At 45.0% G+C, this 19,240-nt stretch overlaps 3 protein-coding genes across 5 annotated transcripts; 2 read left to right on the top strand and 1 right to left on the bottom strand.

Annotated features, from left to right (window-relative positions):
• The first annotated feature begins 3,109 nt into the window (after positions 1-3,109).
• On the top strand, positions 3,110-8,265 carry casq1a (calsequestrin 1a). Its single transcript, XM_019864783.1, has 11 exons — positions 3,110-3,512; positions 5,615-5,708; positions 5,855-5,955; positions 6,110-6,221; positions 6,316-6,389; positions 6,506-6,636; positions 6,725-6,770; positions 6,884-6,938; positions 7,039-7,139; positions 7,321-7,395; positions 7,498-8,265. The coding sequence occupies exons 1-11, from the start codon at positions 3,276-3,278 to the stop codon at positions 7,765-7,767; spliced, it is 1,296 nt and encodes a 431-aa protein (XP_019720342.1). The 5' UTR covers positions 3,110-3,275; the 3' UTR covers positions 7,768-8,265.
• A 758-nt stretch (positions 8,266-9,023) lies between these two features.
• On the top strand, positions 9,024-12,833 carry LOC109512787 (zinc finger protein 547). Of its 2 annotated transcripts, none has more exons than XM_019864781.1 (4): positions 9,024-9,544; positions 9,787-9,875; positions 10,684-10,762; positions 10,852-12,833. In XM_019864781.1, exons 1-4 carry the CDS (start codon positions 9,295-9,297, stop codon positions 11,766-11,768), a joined length of 1,335 nt encoding a protein of 444 aa, XP_019720340.1. In that variant the 5' UTR covers positions 9,024-9,294; the 3' UTR covers positions 11,769-12,833. The 2 variants fall into 2 exon arrangements, with proteins under 2 accessions (XP_019720340.1, XP_019720341.1); XM_019864782.1 differs by having other exon boundaries at positions 9,025-9,544; positions 10,687-10,762.
• A 50-nt stretch (positions 12,834-12,883) lies between these two features.
• tox4a (TOX high mobility group box family member 4 a) lies at positions 12,884-18,677 on the bottom strand. Of its 2 annotated transcripts, none has more exons than XM_019864779.1 (9): positions 17,892-18,677; positions 17,721-17,786; positions 16,990-17,286; positions 16,163-16,405; positions 15,757-16,068; positions 15,343-15,423; positions 14,543-15,271; positions 13,976-14,118; positions 12,884-13,857 (listed from the first exon to the last, which is right to left on the bottom strand). In XM_019864779.1, exons 1-9 carry the CDS (start codon positions 17,994-17,996, stop codon positions 13,800-13,802), a joined length of 2,034 nt encoding a protein of 677 aa, XP_019720338.1. In that variant the 5' UTR covers positions 17,997-18,677; the 3' UTR covers positions 12,884-13,799. The 2 variants fall into 2 exon arrangements, with proteins under 2 accessions (XP_019720338.1, XP_019720337.1); XM_019864778.1 differs by having other exon boundaries at positions 16,990-17,289; positions 17,892-18,676.
• Positions 18,678-19,240: the final 563 nt, after the last annotated feature.

Genomic DNA, 19,240 nt, shown 5'->3' with positions numbered 1-19,240 from the left:
AAAAACGGCTTACTATACTATGTCGTTTTTTTTCGCGCAAAAAACGGCTTACTATACTATGTCGTTTTTTTTCGGAAAAAAACGCCTTACCATACATGGTCGTTTTTTTCGGGCTAAAAACGCCTTACTATACATGGTCGTTTTTTTCGCGCTAAAAACGCCTTACTATACTATGTTGTTTTTTTCGGGCTAAAAACGCCCTACTATACATGGTCATTTTTTTCGGGCCAAAAATGCCTTACTATATATGGAGTTTTTTCGCGCTAAAAAACGGCTTACTATACTATGTCGTTTTTTTCCGGCTAAAAATGCTTTCCTATACTATGTCGTTTTTTTCGGCAAAAAGCACCTTACTATACTGTGTTGTCTTTTTCGCGCTAAAAACGCCTTACTATACATGGTCGTTTTTTTCGGCAAAAAAACGCCTCACTATACATGGTCATTTTTTTCGTGCTCAAAACGGCTTACTCTACAATGTCGTTATTTTCGGAAAAAAACACCTTACAATACATGGTCATTTTTTTCGGGCTAAAAACGCCTTACTATACATGGTCGTTTTTTCGCGCTAAAAACGGCTTACTATACTATGTCGTTTTTTTCGCGCTAAAAACGCCTTACTATACTATGTCGTTTTTTTTCGCGCTAAAAACTGCTTACTATACCATGTCGTTTTTTTCGGCAAAAAACGCCTTACTATACATGGTCGTTTTTTTCGGGCTAAAAACGCCTTACTCCACATGGTCATTTTTTTCGGGCCAAAAATGGCTTACTATACATGGTCGTTTTTTCGCGCTAAAAACGGCTTACTATTCTATGTCGTTTTTTTCCGGCTAAAAATGCTTTACTATACTATGTCGTTTTTTTCGGCAAAAAACACCTTACTATACTGTGTCGTTTTTTTTCGCGCTAAAAACGCCTGACTATACTATGTCGTATTTTTTCGGCAAAAAAATGCCTGACGAAACATGGTCGTTTTTTCGGGCTAAAAACGCCTTACTATACATGGTCATTTTTTTCAGCTAAAAATGCCTTACTATACATGGTCGTTTTTTTCGGCTAAAAACACCTTACTATTCTTCAGGGGTGTTTCACATACGGCCGACCGTTCCGCAAGGTTTGATCAGGCCTGCAGTATAAGTGAAAAAATGCACAAAAGACACGGAATGAATATTTTTAATAGTGTGCAATTCGCGGAATGTCTGCTAAGGGGAGACACTATTTTGATCAGAGGAAAAGACAACATTGTTTTGATCAGAGAAGAAGACATCAGCAGCCTCAGTCTGTCACTGAGACAGACCCAACACAACAAGCCTCATTTCATTTTTCAGAGTTGAAGGAAGGTTGTTCTTGGGTCCTCCGTGCCACAAGAGGGAGTCACCTGCTCACCGCCAGAGTCCACCTGCGAGCACAGACCTGTAGGCAACACTTTTTGCTCCATGACAGCCCCGTCCAAATCCTTTGGCTGCTTTCTGTTCGAGTCATCGAGCTGACCAACAACCACGTCCAGGGCTTTCGGATCAGGACCATTGAGGATAAAATACTCCAAGAACCTGAGGGAAAGTCAACAACGAAGATGGTTCTGCCCTTCATCTTATTTCATTCAATAATTTTGGCCATTCTGACAACCCTGCACACCACGCCGCAAAACTCCATAAATTTTCTGACGGGCGTCATGTTCACAGACAAATGTAACGTCCTTCGAAATTGTGAAGTTAGAGCGAAAAAAATAAAATTTATTTGTCAAATACATTTTTGTTTCTATTTTTGTCGCAGATACCAGGGCACCTAAAAAAAAATTCAAAAATATTTCTAAATGAATTAGTTTACAATTAAAGTTCGATTTTATTTTAAAATTGACATGTTCCATCAGACATCTATTTTGTAAGTTTTCAGCGAATGGACGGACGTAGCAAAATACTATGTGTAATTCAAATTGACGGGCCACTATGCATACAAAGTCCAGCCTATCCTGATTGCAGAAGCACTTTAGATTCTGACACGTTCATCAATTACAGGCTCGTTGAGGTTTACTTGCACTGCTCGTCTTTCAAAAGGTCAAATTTGCCACGAGCAACGCCACGGTCAGTCGACAAATGTAACGGTCACCATCCATTAGCTATCCTATTAAAACAGCTGATGACACCCGGCTAATCTGCATATGAAGTGTCACCGAGTCACAATCTTCAACTCGTAGATGTAGAACAGCAGCTGCAGTGGAAATGATAAGTCGTCAAACAGCGACACTGAGCTATCTGGAGCATGTCATAGGATGATATTCAAGCGGGACCCCTTCTGGTATCACTGCAAAATGTTCACAGTTCCAGTGAATTACTTTGATTCGCCATTATCGGTGACAACACACATTGCTGGTTTCAGGTTACACGTGCACACACGTGGAGTACATCTTCCAACGGTTCCCTTCCAACGCCGACCTGTAATACTGTACGCTTGCATATCTTGCCACAGATAAGAAGGGCTGGGTCGGTTGCCGACATTTATTTATAGTTTACTTCTTCCATTTCAATTTGTAAAGTAATAGCACAGGTGACCATCTTATGCCAAAGGGCACACAGAGGGGAAAAAAAAAGAAAGAAGTGCTCAGTCTGAAGTGAAAATCTCTTTGCGGGATTGTACGATGTTATTCGAATGGCTTATTAGCAGGTGCCACAAGCGCTCGTCTTCGCTGCTCTCATCGGTGTCCCGAGGTGACCTCGTGCAACATTCTGGTCTTTATTGCAGGTGCCAACTCCAGCAAATAAGACACCAGCAGCGCCTCCCGATATGTCATTCCCCGTAGCTCATCCATTATTTTTAGCTGGGATCCAATCCTACAACTTCACTTAATATGGGAAAAACGGTGCTGCATCCCTGATTTTTATTTCATTTCCACACATGCATGAGTTGCACCATTCGCTTCCACACCTCGTGCCAGCCTTCATTTGCCCTCTCAACCAAATTTGACGTGTATGAAACATATGCGCGCACGCACAAAGCCGTCCCCGCCAGCAACCACGCAGGCCCCCGCCTCCTCTTACCCCACATAGACACACACTAACACCAACTTAGCTCAGCCCCCCCGCCACTGATACCCCCTGAGCCCCAATACCAGCGGCCCATGGGGGCTTTTTATTAAGGTGGATGTAGGAGTTGGTCTTGCTCTCTTCTGGGTGACGCGGACTGGAAAGGGTTGCTCATACTTACACCAAAGGTTTTTTTTTTGTGTGTGTTTACATTCTGAAACTGCAACTACGTTTCATCCACTCCTGAGAGGAGCCATGAAGTGGACCTGGGTGTTTGTGGCAGTTTTGCTGTCCTTTGCGGGCCTCTCGCTGGGTAAAGACAGCTTGGATTTCCCCGAGTACGACGGCAAGGACAGAGTCCACGACCTCCACCTCAAGAACTACAAGTCTGTGATGAAGAAGTATGATATCATGGTGGTGTACTACCATGATCATCCCGCATCCAGCCGCGTCGCCCAGAAACAGTTTGAAATCGAGGAGTTGTCCCTTGAGGTAAGTTGAGTTGGAAATGATTGGCAGAGTGATGCGCATGGGACAGCGTTTATAATAGAACGTAGGACTCGTATCTTCAATCATGACATCATTACAAGACAATGTTCACTCCGATATTGCTGGAATCAATATAAAGCAATCAAGGTGTGTGAAATTGAAGGCGGGGACTTGGATCACGTTATCTTACAAGGTGGGAAATCGCTTCTGTGAAATGCTGGTCGGTGCCAGCGGCGCGTTGACGACGTCGTCCACCTGAAGCCGAGGACTTGTGTATGTCGAGTACCAAATGTGCACGCGCCGATGCCGCCCCGTCACTCTTTGTGCCATTCCGTGGGCGGTCTATCAACAGCAGACTCAGATGTTTCGACACATTCCGAAGAGCCCAGCACGAAATCGTCACTCCGCTTAAAGCCTCAGCATGCGGTCCGCACCTATCAAATAGTACCAAAGAGGATTTGTAGTTTATTTTTGAAACAATTTGTTGACTTTGAAGTGCCTTTAAATGTCACAGTGCTTTTGGACCCTAAACGGTGGTGATGTAACACATACAAATACTGCATGGATGTAGTTTGAGCCCTCTTATGAAATGCTTTTGGTCCAACTTGACGTGAGAGCATGATGTGACTTATGCACATCAACTATCAGTCAATAAGTGTTTGCATCCATATTCTCGATCAATCAAGTCTATCTCATCAGCCACTTAGCATAATTGCATTGCATTTTTCAATATTTGGGGAGAGAGAAACAAGAAGAAAACACAATTTTTAGACTGCACCCGGCTATTTGTTACTGGGTCTTTTTGCTTTCGCTGACTTGAAGTTGTTACAATATCAAGTTTAAAAAATACTAATGTGTGAACTAAAAATTGTGTTTTTTTTCCTTGTTTTCCCCCCAAAATTGAAAAATGCCTGAGGCAATGATGCCATGCAGCAGACGATATATAGTGTACCTATATGCAATGTATATACTGTATACTGTGTGTGTGCGCGTATCGATAGACAGACAGACATATATTCCAATGAAAGTAGATCCTTGCAAATAAAAAAGAGCTAAAAGCGCAAAGGCTGAGCATCTCACTTCCTGCTGACAAGCAAGCCAGCGCCAGAGCCTCTGGCTCCGCTTGTGCCTGCTCAGCTCTGTGCTATGATTGACACTTGCAATACTGGATTTGTCAGCGGATCTCGGTGCACTGAGCATCACTGCCAGCTCACCAAAATAGTCCCCGGAGCTGCTGTGGCTCTTTGGATATATTTATCCTGAACTGCTTTTTGTGGTCGGTTGTGTACTCCAAAGGTTTGTGTTTCGAAGCATTCATCTAGATATATATTTACTTTTAACCATCAAGATGTTATTATTAGGAACAACTTATGGCAAAGTTTCAACATTTTAGGCATCGGATGCTCTGTGCGGTTTAAAATGTCAATATTACGGCCTTTGGTCTCAGGAAAAGTCGTCCCTCTGTGAGTTTGTGTAGCATGGGATGGAAATCTCACAAGTCGGTCAATTCAAGCACTTATTCCCGATTTATACATTAAGTATGAAAGCTTTTCATGCTTTGGATTTCAGCAAGTCAAATGTCAGTGATCGCTGCATCATCCTGTAGGAGAAGAAGCCATCTTTTTATGATCATGGCATGAAGTCAACGTCTGGTCGTTATGTTGGCGCTCACTGGTTTCCCCCCCAAAATAGTTCTCAAGCATCGCAATCACATAAAGGACAAATGGATCCTTATAAAACCATCGACGTTCAGAAGGAGCCGTTCCGAAGCTCATTTGTTTATTCCTGTTCTTTGAATTGGCTGTGCGCACGCTCCAAACAAACTGGAACAGCGCCTCGAGACACTTCCTGGTTGAATGTGACGATCCCATTGGTGAAAGTAACTGTCAGTCAAAAGGTTCAAGTTTCAGACAGATTTAGAAAGTGCCTGTGAGCAGCGCACGGCTAAACAAGGCTTTTATGGTCATGAAACAACCAGTGGAGAAACCACTCAAAAAGAACCCCCCCCCCAAAAAAAAATTCTAGATTTCTATTTCTATTTATGTGGCTCTGTTCAGCATAAATTGTACTGAGGATTCCAATTTGAGTTTGGTTTGTTTTTCCAGCTTGCGGCCCAGGTCCTAGAGGAGTTTGATGATGAGGACATCGGAGTTGGTCTCATTGATGCGAAGATTGACAAGGCTTTAGCGAAGAAACTAGGTAAATGCTTCATCCCGTATATGCTAAAAACATCATTGTCATATGGAAACGACCTGATTCCTTGACAATCAATCAATCAATCAATAAAGTAGCGGTGGTTCCGCGGGGCCACGCCTTAACTTTCTGTTTTGGTTCTGCCCTCGCAGGCCTTGAAGAGTCGGACAGCATCTTCATCTTCACAGATGACGAGGTCATCGAGTATGATGGCGAGCTTGCGGCAGACACTCTTGTGGAGTTCATCTTTGATGTTCGTGAGGATATAATCCCCCAGTTAATAGCTGCCCATTTCTAAGTGGGGGGCGGGGAAGATACTTAGCTGTACTCCTTCTTTCTTTGAGGACAGTCTCTTACGCCGGTTGCCTCTTTTCTCTCCCCTCCGCGCCTTCGCATTTCCTTCACAGCTCCTCGAGGATCCCGTGGAAATCATTGACAACAGTCGGGAACTGAAGGGCTTTGAAAACATCGAAGAGGACATCAAATTGGTGGGCTACTTTAAGAGTCACAAGTCAGAACGTAAGAATCTGTGCTGAAGCAATAAATGCGTCGTCGTGCCGCACACATTTGCCAAGACACTTCGAGACTTTGGTGGTTGCATGTTAAATTTCAGATTTTGAGGCTTTTGCTGATGCTGCTGAAGAGTTCCACCCTCACATCAAGTTCTATGCAACATTCAATGCTAAGGTAGGTACCCCCTATTATTATTGTGTTAATAGGAAGAGCTCAGATTTGCTCTTTATTTGTACTGTGGGATAAAATTGTGTGCCTGTATCAATTTTTTTTTTAAAAATGGCCAACAGATTGCCAAGGCTTTGGACCTCAAGCTTAATGAGGTGGACTTCTATGAACCCTTCATGAACGATCCAGTTGTTATCCCAGGAAAACCCTACACTGAGGAAGAGCTGGTGAAGTTCATTGAAGACAATGACAGGTGTGTTCAATTTCTACGAGAAATGCATCATTTCAGTTTTTTTTTTTTTAAACAATTAAAAATTTACATTTTTTTGGTGCTTCTGAAGGCCAACTCTCAGGAAGTTGCAGCCCCACAACATGTATGAAATCTGGGTAAGAGCAACAATAGCCATTTTTGTGTTCACTATTCAATCAGTGTTTGGAAATTGACTTCAAAGTTTTTTTTTTTTTTTTTTATGTGCAATATGTCTGCATTCTTTCCAAAGGATGACCCTGTTGATGGCGAACACATCGTCGCTTTTGCCGAGGAGTCTGATCCAGGTAAGGGAACATCACCCGAACAAAACTGAACAAATCAAGTCAAAAGACAAGTAGGACAATAGTACATTGTCTTCGTTTTTACGCTGCTTCACCCCTTCAGATGGCTTTGAGTTCTTGGAGATCCTGAAGGAAGTCGCGGAGGACAACACAGAACATCCTCACCTCAGTATTGTCTGGATTGATCCTGATGACTTCCCGCTGGTACGATTAGTAGACTAACCTCAACAATGACTAACAAGTTCAATGGTGGAGACTCAAAGTGCTGCTCACAATCACCCTGCCGCCGACTTGCGACCAGCTCGGTCCTCCAAGTCATCTGGGATAAGGATCCTGAATAATCAAAGTGATTTTGAAAGTAAATGCCACATTCCCTTCCTTCTAGCTTGTACCTCACTGGGAGAAGATTTTTGGAATCGACCTGTCCACCCCACAGATCGGTGTCGTGGAAGCTGATGATGTAAGTCGCTCCTTGATCAAGTGTCTCTTTTGTCTCTGCGGACGTCCGCAAGTTATGATGGGGAAGGGGTGTGTCTCCTATTGACATGTTGCTCCGCACCAGGCTGACAGCGTGTGGATGGACATGGGCGAAGGCAATGATGATGACATGCCATCTGTGGACGAACTGGAGGACTGGATTGAGGACGTTCTGTCTGGAAAGATTGATCCTGATAATGACGATGACGATGATGATGATGATGACGATGATGATGATGATGATGATGATGATGACGACGACGACGACGATGATGATGATGACGACGATGACGACGATGATGATGATGACGACGATGATGATGACGATGACGACGACGACGAAGATGGTCATTAATAAATCCGACAAAAAGATCTAAATCTGACCAATGCAGTTTAAAGTGCTAATATGAAAAGCAAGTACATCATTTGTTTTCATCTCATATCTTCGTCATTTTTACTAAATTCCAATATTGCTCCCCAGTCTATTGCCCTGCACAATTCTAACCTTTGAAAAGGACTGCTTGTCCTTTTATATGATGAAGGTCGGTGGTGTTCTACTCGGTACTGGAGGGTGCGGCGTATTGTACTGAAAGATATTTAAAACATGTTGACTCTTTTTCTTGTTTTCCTCGGGGTGAAAACGCCAAGCCAAATCCGAAGGTGCTAGGAGCTTTTTAACGATGGCTGTTTCAGTATCATCAGCCTACTCGGTCAAATCATTGTAACACTGTACATCGACAGATGTTTTCTATGACAATGAAGTATAACAGCAGCCATATTTTATTTTTGTAACAAGAGAAATTACTTAACTGTGAAGTCTTAAATAAATGACAGATTTGGACAGAAACACCAACGACTTTGTGTTTGTACACTTTGTTTAACAATTGATTGGCACATGACACTGCACCTTGGTTTCAGACAAATGAAATAACCCAGCGAAAACATGAATATGATTATAGAATCCAGTGTGACAACTACTCGTGCAACATTGGAGACATTCATCCAGCCATTTTCAACACTGCTTATCCTGAGATCAGGGTCGCAGCAAGTTGCTGGAGCCGGTATCTCAGCTGACTTGGGCCGGAAGGCAGACTACACCCTGAACTGGTTGCCAGTCAGTCGCAGGGCACATAGAGAGAAAAACAACCATTCACACCCACATCCACACCGTCACCGAGTGGGAACCGATCCCACCCAGGTAAGCCCAGTGTAAAGGTGGAGGAGAAGTAGGTGGTTAATAATTTTTTTAAATGAGTCAAAATTAATCTAAAAAATCAGTTTGGGGTGAGAATTAGGAAAAGTTCAAGAGTTTAACCCATAAATGTATTTTTGAAGTACTATATCTTTTGTGACATGAGTCACAAGACTTTTCCAACACACCTCATTCACACTCACATTCATCATGTTGGAGTCTTTGGTTTGAAACATGTATATTTTTATGAATAAATAAATATGTAACCATTTTATTTATCTGTATTTGTATTGATTGTGGAAGCGCATTGCTGCCTTACGTTTCGTGTTTTTACATGATAATTCTCACGTTTTTCCGTAGGTTTCATGTTTTAGCGCAATAAAAGGTTATAACTTTCACGTATGAACGTGATCCGGAACATTTGGGAGGGAGCTTCCGTGCAATAATATTTTAAGATTTTATTTTGTTGAATCGTTTTATATTTGAACGTCATTTCCTGTGGTAAGTTGCGTCCCACCCCCTTTGATTCGCGTTCACCTTTAGCGCACATGCGCGTGCTGCTGTTACACTCGCTGTTGATGCAAGCCATGTGGTTGTTGGTATTTTTTTGGGATGAAACGTTTATATTTTCGTGAATAATTGTACTTTTACGTTTCCTACGTAGACGTTGACGCGAAAAAACGGCCTAAAATGTCGGCGGAGGACGTAAACATCCACGCACAAGTGGAGTCTGTGCTGGGTGCGCTCGTGAAAGTGGCCACGGTGGAGTTGACCAAACTGTTCGAGAGCAGTTACAGAGCTTCGGCTGCTTCGGTCGAAGTGGGCCGCGCCGACGGCGGAAAGGGGAGCGAGTCCCCGGATAGTTTGTCGTCTGCAGAGAGAACGCGCAGCATCGGGGTGCAAGTGGACGACGACATTCACTCACCGCTCACGCTGGCGTGTATGTTGCTCACTGAAATGCGGCTCTTGGATTTTTAGTCGGCGGTTAGTTATTCTGGAACGAGCGACACTTTTTGGGCCAATGTCGCCGTTCCGTGGCCCCATGGCGGCTCAAAACAGCCGTAGGCACTTGCATGCACCGTCGAAATGACTATTAATACGAATAGGTTTGGGTTTTTTTTTCTGCACTTAACGCAGAGCCACTCGATACAAAGGAATGTGACCCTTTGTTGTCTTTTGCAGATGGCGATTGTTGCCGAGAGTCCGGAAAGGAGCAGGAGGCGCAAGGTTGTCTCCGCGTTCTTTTTGCTCGAGATACACCACGAGTCAAGGTGAAGACATGGGCCGTGGAGTGGGAGGGAAAGTTTTGAGCTGTTGTTAATCAACTCAACTCGACTATATTTCTTGAGCACTTTAAAACAACCACAGCTGTATACAAAGTGCTGCACGTGGAGCAAATACCATATTTCCAACAGTAATCAGTAAATTAATAACGAAGACAGTACAAAGCACAAAAACAGCAAAACTAAGATAAAGTCTGTGTCATGCTGAGTCAAAAGCCAAAGAATACAAATGAATTTTGAGACGAGTTTTAAAGATGGGCAGCGAGGGGTCTTGCCGAACGTTCAGTGGGAGGTCAGTCCAAAGAGAGGGACCAGCAACGGAAAAGGCTCGGTCCCCCCGTAGCCTCCGTTTAGTTCTTGGTATCTCTAATGATGTCTGGTCCGCAGACCTGAGGCACCGGGCAGGTGTTTAGAGGTGGAAGAGCTCAGAGGGGTAAGGTGGAGCGAGGCCGTTTAAAGATTTTAAAACAAATAATAGGATCTTAAAAATAACTCTAAAATGTATGGGATGCCAGAGTAGGAGTTATGTGCTGCCTCTTACGAGTACCAGTCATGAGGCGAGCAGCAGAATTCTGGCCCAACTGGAGACGCTTCATGGAGGATTGGCTGACTCCAAAGTGCATTACAGTAATCCAGCCGGGAAGTGACGAAGGCATGAATTTCTGTTTCAAAGTGCTCATGAGAAAGGAGAGGCTTGACTTTAATGAAGATCTTGGCAACGTTTTTTTTTTGTTTTTTTGTAACTTTGGACTGCAAACTATCAGTCTATCACTGTTTTGTTTTTTGTTTCGTGAAGCAGGCAGAGGCTTTGAATGAGGCAGAGTTCAGCATCCTTGAAACAGACTGTGGGCCACAGCCAGACGCTACTTTGGATGGTAAGTGGAGTACAAGTACACGAGTTACATTTTTGTACTTTTAAATGTGAAGTTGGTATTATCGAAACCATCCACTTTTGTTTTTGCAGCTCAAAGATGTGAGGCGAGGCGAAGCCCACGAGCTGAGAATCAGCCTCCTGCGGCGCAACCCCACCCGAGCGATGAAGTCTCGTTTGTGTGTTGTCCGCTAAGCCTGAAGCCCGAGTTTCCCGCGCCTCGGCCTGACAGCTCCGAGACGCCCGTTAAGGCGGAGCCCCATCAAGCTTGCGCCAGCGCAGCCAAGGGCACGGCTGACAGCCTGTGCCTTGGCGAAGGGGCCCCGACTCCGGTGCCGGTTGGCCTTTGGGAACATGTGCCTGCGCCAAAGGAGACCAAAAACCTCCTCCAGATGAAGCTGAAACTCTCCTCGCGTGACCGAAAGCTGAGGAGCGCGTGTGTGGTTCAACTCGTCAACGTGCTGTCTGCAGCAGAGTTGCGGGCGAAGATTCAGAAGAGCGGCGGCGGTAAAAAGAAACGGCCCGTGCCGAAAGATTTGCGGCGCCATCAGGGCGCGCACACGGGGCGCCGCCTCTGCTGCTTCACGGCCTGCGAAAAAGGCGTATGGCGACTGCAGAAAGCCGTCGGCCACTCCCGCGACGGCTACGCCTGCGGCGCTTGCGGCAAAACGTTCAAGCGGCGAAAGCATCTGCGGCGCCACGAGCGCTTCCACACGGGCGAAAAGCCTTACTCGTGCTCCAAGTGTTCCAAGACGTTTGCGCTCAGGAAGAGCCTCCGCCGCCACGAGAGATTCCACACGGGCGAGAGGCCGCACAAATGCACGCACTGTGACAAAAGCTTCCGCCTGCGAGTCAATCTGAAAACGCATCTGAGATTTCACACCGGAGAGAAGCCGTACCAATGCGGCCAATGTGGAAAGATGTTCCGGATCCTGGGGAATCTGGACAGACACAAACTCAACCCGTGTGGATTCTTTGCGCCGTCATTCCGGACCATCGCCGGCTTGTAGCCGAGACTCGCGCGGCCCCTTTCGCGCCGCGCTCCCCGACAAAGCTGCCGCTGTGCCCGAATGTCAACGAGGCTTACAACCACCTTGAATTCTGTACGTTTCTGGTTTAGTCATGTTTGTTTTCATAAATTGCAGGGGGAAGTTTTCACCTTTGAAATAGTAATCTTGCATTCCTGACGACAACGCAGAGAAGGAAGCGTAAGGCGCCGTGACTGCGATGTGATGTTTAACGCAGCGGCGTTGGGGCGAGTGGTGTTTCCTCTCCGGCGTGACAATTTTACAGAACTCTGGGTGAAAAGGGCTTTTCAAGAACGCGCGTAACGTTCGCTACCTCAAACAGCAAACCCAGTGAAGGTTCCATGAAAATGTTGCGGGGTTTTCTTTTGGTTGTTTTATTTTTTTTTTTTTTCAGAAAAACACTGATGTTCTCTTCCTTTTTATTGAGCTTGTACTACCGTTTAGTTCTGCGACTGGATAAAGTTCTCTCAGGTTCTACAACCGGTACAAGATGATGAGGTTGTGGTTTCGGCTGATTCCGAATTTGCATTTACGGGTAAGGAAAACAAATGTGGACCTTTTGACTTGACAGCTTGTTGTTACTGACCAAATAATTGATTTTCACCATGTATTGATCCAATAGAAACACTGTAGTGAACAATTGTGGTGTTGTTGCAGTCTGAGAGATGTTTTCTGATATTCTGGTGCGATGCAGTGACAATCACGATGAACATTTTTGGATTTTCCTCTTTTGCAGCTCTTGGACTGGAAATCAAAAGTAGGGCACATGTTCTTTGCGGTATCTGATTTTTTTTTAATCTGTTTTTGTAGTTTAAAGGACCCTTTGTTTTAACTCTGTCTTTATGATACTTGAAATGTCATTCGCTTTACTTGCTACTTTTTGTCTCTGTTTCAGTTATGTCACAATTACAGAATGAATGTGTTGTCTTTCCATACTGAAGAGTTTAGGGTTAAGGAACTACTGACTTTGTATTTTTATATGTCATGTCTTCTGGAAGATGTATGGAAAGTGGCAGAAGACTTGAGATTAAATTTTTTTTTTTTTAATCCATTGTTTCCGTCCGTGCAGGTGCACCGTAAATATACGCCAACAAGGATGAGTTCAAGATTCTTTATTTTCAGGTTTCCTGTACATTTGACTACTTGGACCTGTAAAAGCAGCATGAAAATGACACGTCTGCTTTCAAAGTTCCTCTTTTCAATGTGGCCGGCCGGCTACACTTTGAGCCATTTTCTAACATCCTGCTCCTATGTGGCCGTATGAAGTCCAAACTACGGCACGACGGCCTGTACTTGTCACCTCTATCAAACTTTGAAACAAATGTCCTTGTTCAAAACATGGTTTCCATGTGTACTTATATTGTGGCAGCTGCGCTCCTTGATTATAAAAATGTGCGGCTGGCGATAATTGGCACCGGATGTCTGACTGTAGTAAGAGCACAGCGAAACTTCCTTATTCAGAGGGAGGCATTTCCAGCCACACAATTACACTGTCTGTTGCTTTACGGACAGAACAGACCTAAAATTTAAAAAAAAAAGACATCAGAGGGGTAATCTCTTCAATAAACTCCACCCATCTTCTATACTGCTTCCAGCCTATCGCGGCGGACTTCAGGCAAAAGGCGGACAACGCCCTGAGAATGACCGCCAGTCAAATCGCAGGGCACGGACACAAACAGCCAACCATTCACATTGTCACTAAGTGGGCAACCACATCTACACTGCCAAGTCAACCACTAGTAACTTTCATCAACTCCAACTTCTGATAGCAAAATGTTTCGCATCTTCAGAGCAAGACTTCGCAATTGCTTTTCAAGACATTATTGAAGAAACACAAAAACTTAGATTGAACAACATTGGATGCTTCCAAGAAATCCTGGTGCCTGACTGTAGGCCGTATTCCTATTTACGAGTTTAGAGAACACCAAAAAAAAAATATGCCAGGCTTTAACAGTAACAATGTTCGAGTCGCGGTACAACCAACAATAGTTGAGAATCTTGCAGGGCTGGCATTTATTTCACCGTTCCCATGGTCTGGTTTCTGATGGAGCACCATGCTTTGAAAATATCACTGGACAAAACAAAAAAAAAAAAATGATTTTTTTTTTTTTGTGTTGTACATATTATAAGCTCACAACTACAGTGTACTAAAGTTTTGTGGCTATTGTGTTGGTGAATCGCAAACTCACCTGCAGTGAGAGGCCACGCACTCGTTACTGCAATATTCTTTGTCCCAATCCTCGCTCTCGACTGCTGGGTTTGTGCAGCCGGACCTCACGCACACGCACGGCACAGCCGAACCCTCGCATGGCTCGTTCACCTCCATCTCATCCTGAAATATGGGATGGCAAAGCATTGCCCGTATGTCGATTGGAATGGCTGTCTGGCTGTCACGTGCGCAACGTTTGTCAGCGATGAAGTGGCATCAAGTTACAAGGGGGGGGGGGGGATGTCGGGTAGCTAAAACGGATCATTTTTGATCGTGTACCATACTGACTCAGATTTGTCAGTCAAACAAGAAACCATGTGACGCTTTTGTGAGGATTCAGAGCCAACAATTGCGTCTGTCACCCGGATAACGGAGGCGCAACAGGTTGGCGGTACCGCGGTTAAGGGTGACTTTTCAGGATAAACCGAAAATGCACTACACTTCAATAAGTGAGCCCATTTTGACCTTCTCCATACCTCGTCTCCAGACTTTGCAATTAATGAACATCTCAATCAACGCGATACCCACAGGAAAAAGGACGACGCACCTCTTCTGAAGGCAGCACCTCTGAGACGACCTCGTCATCATGCTGACCGGCTGACCCAGCAGAATTCACCACCTGCACTCCTGCCGCAAGCGTGGATGCCGAAACCGTTGGTGCCGCCGCAGCCGTGGTGGAGATGATAATGGGCTGCGTGTCTTTTCTCTGCAAAGAGGCGGGAACTATTTTGATCTGAAGCGGAGGCGGCGGGGCAGCTGTGATGGACACGGGGAGTCCCGTCGCACTTCCTCCCTCCCGAGGCTTGGCCTGGAGTAAGCGCGGCGGCGCTGGCGCCATTTGTTGCAGTGGCGGCGGCGGGGGCGCGTTCTGCATCTGCTGCAGGGGTGGCGGCTGGCGAGGGGCGCTGGACACCACGAAGGTGGGCTGCAAGGTGTGGATGCCACCGGGCAGCAGGGTGACAAACTGCCCCCCTGTCTGAAGCATGTGTTTGGGGATTAGGATCTTGGTGATGGTCTGGGGCGGTGGGACTGTAGCGGCGGGGGCTGCTGCTGCTGCTGGGGCCGCCGCTGTTTTGGTTGCGCCCGTGCGGGAACGAGTTGCCCTCTCTGGGATATCCAGAATGATGTTGGAGGCACAGATGTTGGTGATGGTGTTTTCTTCAACACTATTTGCTGGACGGACAACCTGATGACTAACAGGCGGGGCAGCTGCAGGCGCTTGGCTGACATCAGGCGGAGGTGGTGAAGGTGCAGCCGCAACCACCTCGCAGGCGGACTGAGGCGTGAGAGGAGACGGAAAAATGAGCAAAAATCAGGGAATTTCTACGACTGCTGAATCAATCTTACCTGTGAGAGTTGACTGGCTCGATAAGCTGCCAGAGCTTTTAAATACTCCTTTTTGGCAGCATCGGTCTTTTTCTTATACACCTAAAAGAAACGTAGTGAGAGAGTTAGGTCCATCCATACAATTGGCCTTCATTAGTACAATTAGTTTTTGTGTTCTTTTGTTAAATCACCACAGAATAGAGTCGACCTCATTCAGACTCAGGGACAACTGATAAGAATGTGAACATGTTACTTGAAATTTGGCTGCACAGTTAAAGGGAAAACTTGGATTTTTTTTCCTCGAAAATGTTGTTTGTTATGTTTGCTAAAATAGTCATGATGACTTAACAGATTGAAATCATAAATATGATCTGTGGGGGTGGAGGCAGTTCAGCGTTCTCAGCCCCCCCCCATCTCATGCAAGCATGCGCGCACCTGTTTCTGCTCCTCGGCCAGGCTGTCCCACATGGAAGCCACAATCTTTGACACCTCTCCAAAAGAAGCATTTGGATTCTGGCCCTTGATGGCCGCCTGGGTGTCTCGGAAAAAAAGAGCATACGCAGAAACTGGCTTTTGCGGCTCATTGGGATCTTTCTTCGGCCGGCCCATTTTGGTAACAGTCGCTGATGGGGTTGGTGTCCCCAAGGCCCTTTTGGAAGTTGTCAGGGAGACAGAGGACTGGACAACTGGATGGGAGAGGACTGAGGATGAGGACAGAGACATGGGGGAGTCGACCAGCACGCTCCGCTGTGACAAAGACACATTAAAGAGTGTCGTTTAGTTGCAGGGCAGGTGAGAAAGCATGGAACATCAAGGTGATATTGAAAGAAACACCTTTCACCTTAAAGTCATCCATGTCCTCATCTTGTAAGGAGCCGCCTGGGGAAGGTGTCGCCGACAGCGGCAGTTCCGAGGTCGCAGCGGGAGGTCCCATGCAATCTCCTAGACCCAGCGCCAACTCCGTCGGGTTAATGGTAGACAGCTGACCGCTTCCTAATAGCCCATGAGCGATATCGGCGAGTTGAACGTCGATAGTCATTGGGGATGAGCTGCCAAAATGGGAGCCGCCGCTGTTACCCAGCTCCTGAGGATTGATAATATGAAAACAAAGTAGAAAAGAGCAGAGTTAGGCAAAGCAATACTCACTCACAGTACACCTACAGACGCTTCTGAGTCTGTAATTAACCTCACAAATTCCTTGTGTGTTTAGAATGTACTTGGGCAGTAAAGATTATTCTGATTCTGACACGCATTGTTTTGGGGAATGCAGAAGAAAGCCAGAGTGCCGAGAGAAAATCCAGGGGCCATATTTCACATTTATCTGAGCAAAACACACCTGTCGTGATCCGCATTTTTGGTGTGTCTCATGTGTTTTATTTAGATTCTTGCCATGTTATTTATTAGAGAAATGTTGGTTCTGAACTGCCCCAGACTATATTCGTGGGAAAGATACATGCTGAAATATTGCATTGAGTATTGATGGTGTCTATAATGGTGACGTGACAGTCGGCGGTATTAAAAGTTAAAGTCAGTTGATTAATATCCCATCAAAAGGCCAGGTACCATAACACATAGTCCACCGCTGCCCAATAGACAAATAGGTACAATCCGCATCTCAAGTAAATAGCCATGTGAGGAAATAGCATTTTTAGGAGGTGGAGTACATACCAATGATGAGGAACTGAGAAGGGCTCCTCCATTTGCCTGAGCCATGGCCCCCATGTTGAGATGCTCCAGGCCTTGGGAGCCGTTATTCACAAAGGCGGATGCAAAAGACGGATCATTAGCTTGCACCACCAAGTTGTTAACCAGGTTACGAGAACCCGAAGGTCCCACGGTGCCACCTGACCCGTCTGACATCTCAAAGTGAGACACTGCTTCAGCAATACCTAGGGACGTATCTGGGTCGAGTGAGATAGGGGGAATCTCAAAAACCTCATCTCCGAGGCTGGGGGTGTGGAAAGTCTGCTGTTAGGTGGGAAGAAAACAGTTTTTTGGTGGTCAGAAATTGTACCCATTTTGGAAAGCCGTTTGAGCTTTAATTGATGCCCTTGATATCAAGCTTTAGGTCCAGGCTTCACTTGTAACTAGTAGAATGACTGTGTCTCAATAGTAATGTTTCTGTCTACTGCTAGTCCCACTTTTGGCCTCGTATCCATTGGCACTAGTAGCACTATTAGGCCCAACGAAATGGCATTTCAGGCTCAATTAGAATTAAAACGCCCACTTGTAGTTTTGCCGATCGTCTATTTGTCCTACTGGTGAGGCCAATGAGCAGACTAGTCCATGGACCTTAATATGGTTATTAGGGGTATCGAATGCTTAAACGGCTTTCCATAGCGCTACATTCTCTTATATCATTCAAAGGCGGAATGAGTGAAATATTAGGATTCAGTTACCTCAGCGGACAAAAAGTGATGAGCGCCACCACCGATAGTTAGATAACTATCGCTGCCCTCTGAAAACTGAAACACATGGTTGGCATTAAATGACAAATTTGAGGCACTGACATTTATTAAAGTTCGTTTTCCCCCCTTACTTGTTTTAGCAAAGAAATGTGTTTGGGTTACCTTATTTCCTTCGGTGTATCCACCATATGTTTGGTTGCCCAAAAACTCAGAATCAACATTCTGAGCACAACCGTCAGGAAGTCCAGAATAAAAATTAAGGTCCATTTTGCAAAGATACTCTTAATTTTTTGTCCAAAAAATATTTGTATACATATAACCAATAGATCAAATTAAATTATGGATTACCAAACAATTACGAAAATGCTAGTAGCTATCTGGCTAGGTAGCTAGCTAACTAGCCAACTAACATAACCTTGTGCTATTATATTAACACCTGGAAACGTTTGTGGCGTTAGGCTGACATCATCCAGCCATAAATATCATTCGATGTTACAGCGATTTTGAGTACACGTCAAAATAACGTCTCGTGAGCGGAAAAGCTTTGATCAAACTGAAAAGCCATTCATCAGTACGGTACGACGTTACAACAGACAATGGACAGTTCAGGGACCGTCGGAAAATAAAAATACCAAAGTCCTCATTAACCCGACATGGAGCACGTGCGCCAGAAAGAATTGAACCGGCACAATAAAACGTAATTCGTTGAAAAAACAAAAGTACATTCCTGAATGTCACACGAGCCCCACCAAGAGTCCAATACCACATAGCTATGTTTTAAGATGTCGTGCCCATTTCGTTTCCTGAACGATTAACAGCACAAAAACCTAACTTCTCTGACGTTTATTTGACGTCAAGACAACGTGTTATTACGCGCTTTGGCCGGAGTAGGCGGTATTAAAATTGATGGTGGGTCTTCGCTATATTTTGCGTCTCCAAGGAAACACAGCACTCCAGCAGTATGACATATAAGTGGGAAAAAAAAACCCGATGTTTTCCGTTTCCAGATACAAAAGTAAAACTAATTCAAATAGATAAACCAAAAGTCTGATGGTATCAAACATCGGTGATGGCTGAGGAGTTTTCAATAGACAGAGAGACGGTGAGAGAGAGACAGAGACAGTGCAGCAGAGACAGAGAGACAGAGAGAGAGAGAGAGACAGTGAGACAGAGAGAGAGACAGAGAGACAGACAGAGAGACAGAGAGAGAGAGAGAGAGAGAGAGAGAGAGATAAACGGATCTTCGCTGTTGAGCGGACAACTCGGACACGAGGCTGTGTCCAAATTCACAGGCTGCGTCCTCAGATTTTTTTTACACCCACGTGACTTCACTACTGGCGCAAAAAAATTAAATTTGCATCAATTGGACAGAAGCAAAGCCTTCGTATCTTATACAGTACGGTTACCTCTCGAGAAACGGGGGTGCGCTACATCATGATCCACAACACATGGCTGTATTCCATATTGGAATGCAAGACAACAGCTGCTTGGTGAAAAGGACAATAATACAC

Source organism: Hippocampus comes, unplaced genomic scaffold (assembly GCF_001891065.2).
Source record: "Hippocampus comes isolate QL1 unplaced genomic scaffold, H_comes_QL1_v1.1 scaffold285, whole genome shotgun sequence".
In the NCBI taxonomy this organism is placed as follows: domain Eukaryota; kingdom Metazoa; phylum Chordata; class Actinopteri; order Syngnathiformes; family Syngnathidae; genus Hippocampus; species Hippocampus comes.
Note: the sequence above shows the minus strand (reverse complement) of the source record. Positions and strands in the feature narration are given on the sequence as shown.

Excerpts from the sequence above, each read along its gene's own strand:
- tox4a (XM_019864778.1), bottom strand. The coding sequence starts at position 17,996 with ATGGACCTTAATTTTTATTCTGGACTTCCTGACGGTTGTGCTCAGAAT. Across the intron at positions 17,290-17,720 it reads ATCACTTTTTGTCCGCTGAG|CAGACTTTCCACACCCCCAG; the intron begins GTAACTGAATCC and ends CCCACCTAACAG. Across the intron at positions 16,069-16,162 it reads AGGACATGGATGACTTTAAG|CGGAGCGTGCTGGTCGACTC; the intron begins GTGAAAGGTGTT and ends TCTTTGTCACAG.
- casq1a (XM_019864783.1), top strand. The coding sequence starts at position 3,276 with ATGAAGTGGACCTGGGTGTTTGTGGCAGTTTTGCTGTCCTTTGCGGGC. Across the intron at positions 5,709-5,854 it reads GGCTTTAGCGAAGAAACTAG|GCCTTGAAGAGTCGGACAGC; the intron begins GTAAATGCTTCA and ends CTGCCCTCGCAG. Across the intron at positions 6,222-6,315 it reads TAAGAGTCACAAGTCAGAAC|ATTTTGAGGCTTTTGCTGAT; the intron begins GTAAGAATCTGT and ends GTTAAATTTCAG.
- LOC109512787 (XM_019864781.1), top strand. The coding sequence starts at position 9,295 with ATGTCGGCGGAGGACGTAAACATCCACGCACAAGTGGAGTCTGTGCTG. Across the intron at positions 9,545-9,786 it reads CTCACCGCTCACGCTGGCGT|ATGGCGATTGTTGCCGAGAG; the intron begins GTATGTTGCTCA and ends TGTCTTTTGCAG. Across the intron at positions 9,876-10,683 it reads GAGATACACCACGAGTCAAG|CAGGCAGAGGCTTTGAATGA; the intron begins GTGAAGACATGG and ends TGTTTCGTGAAG.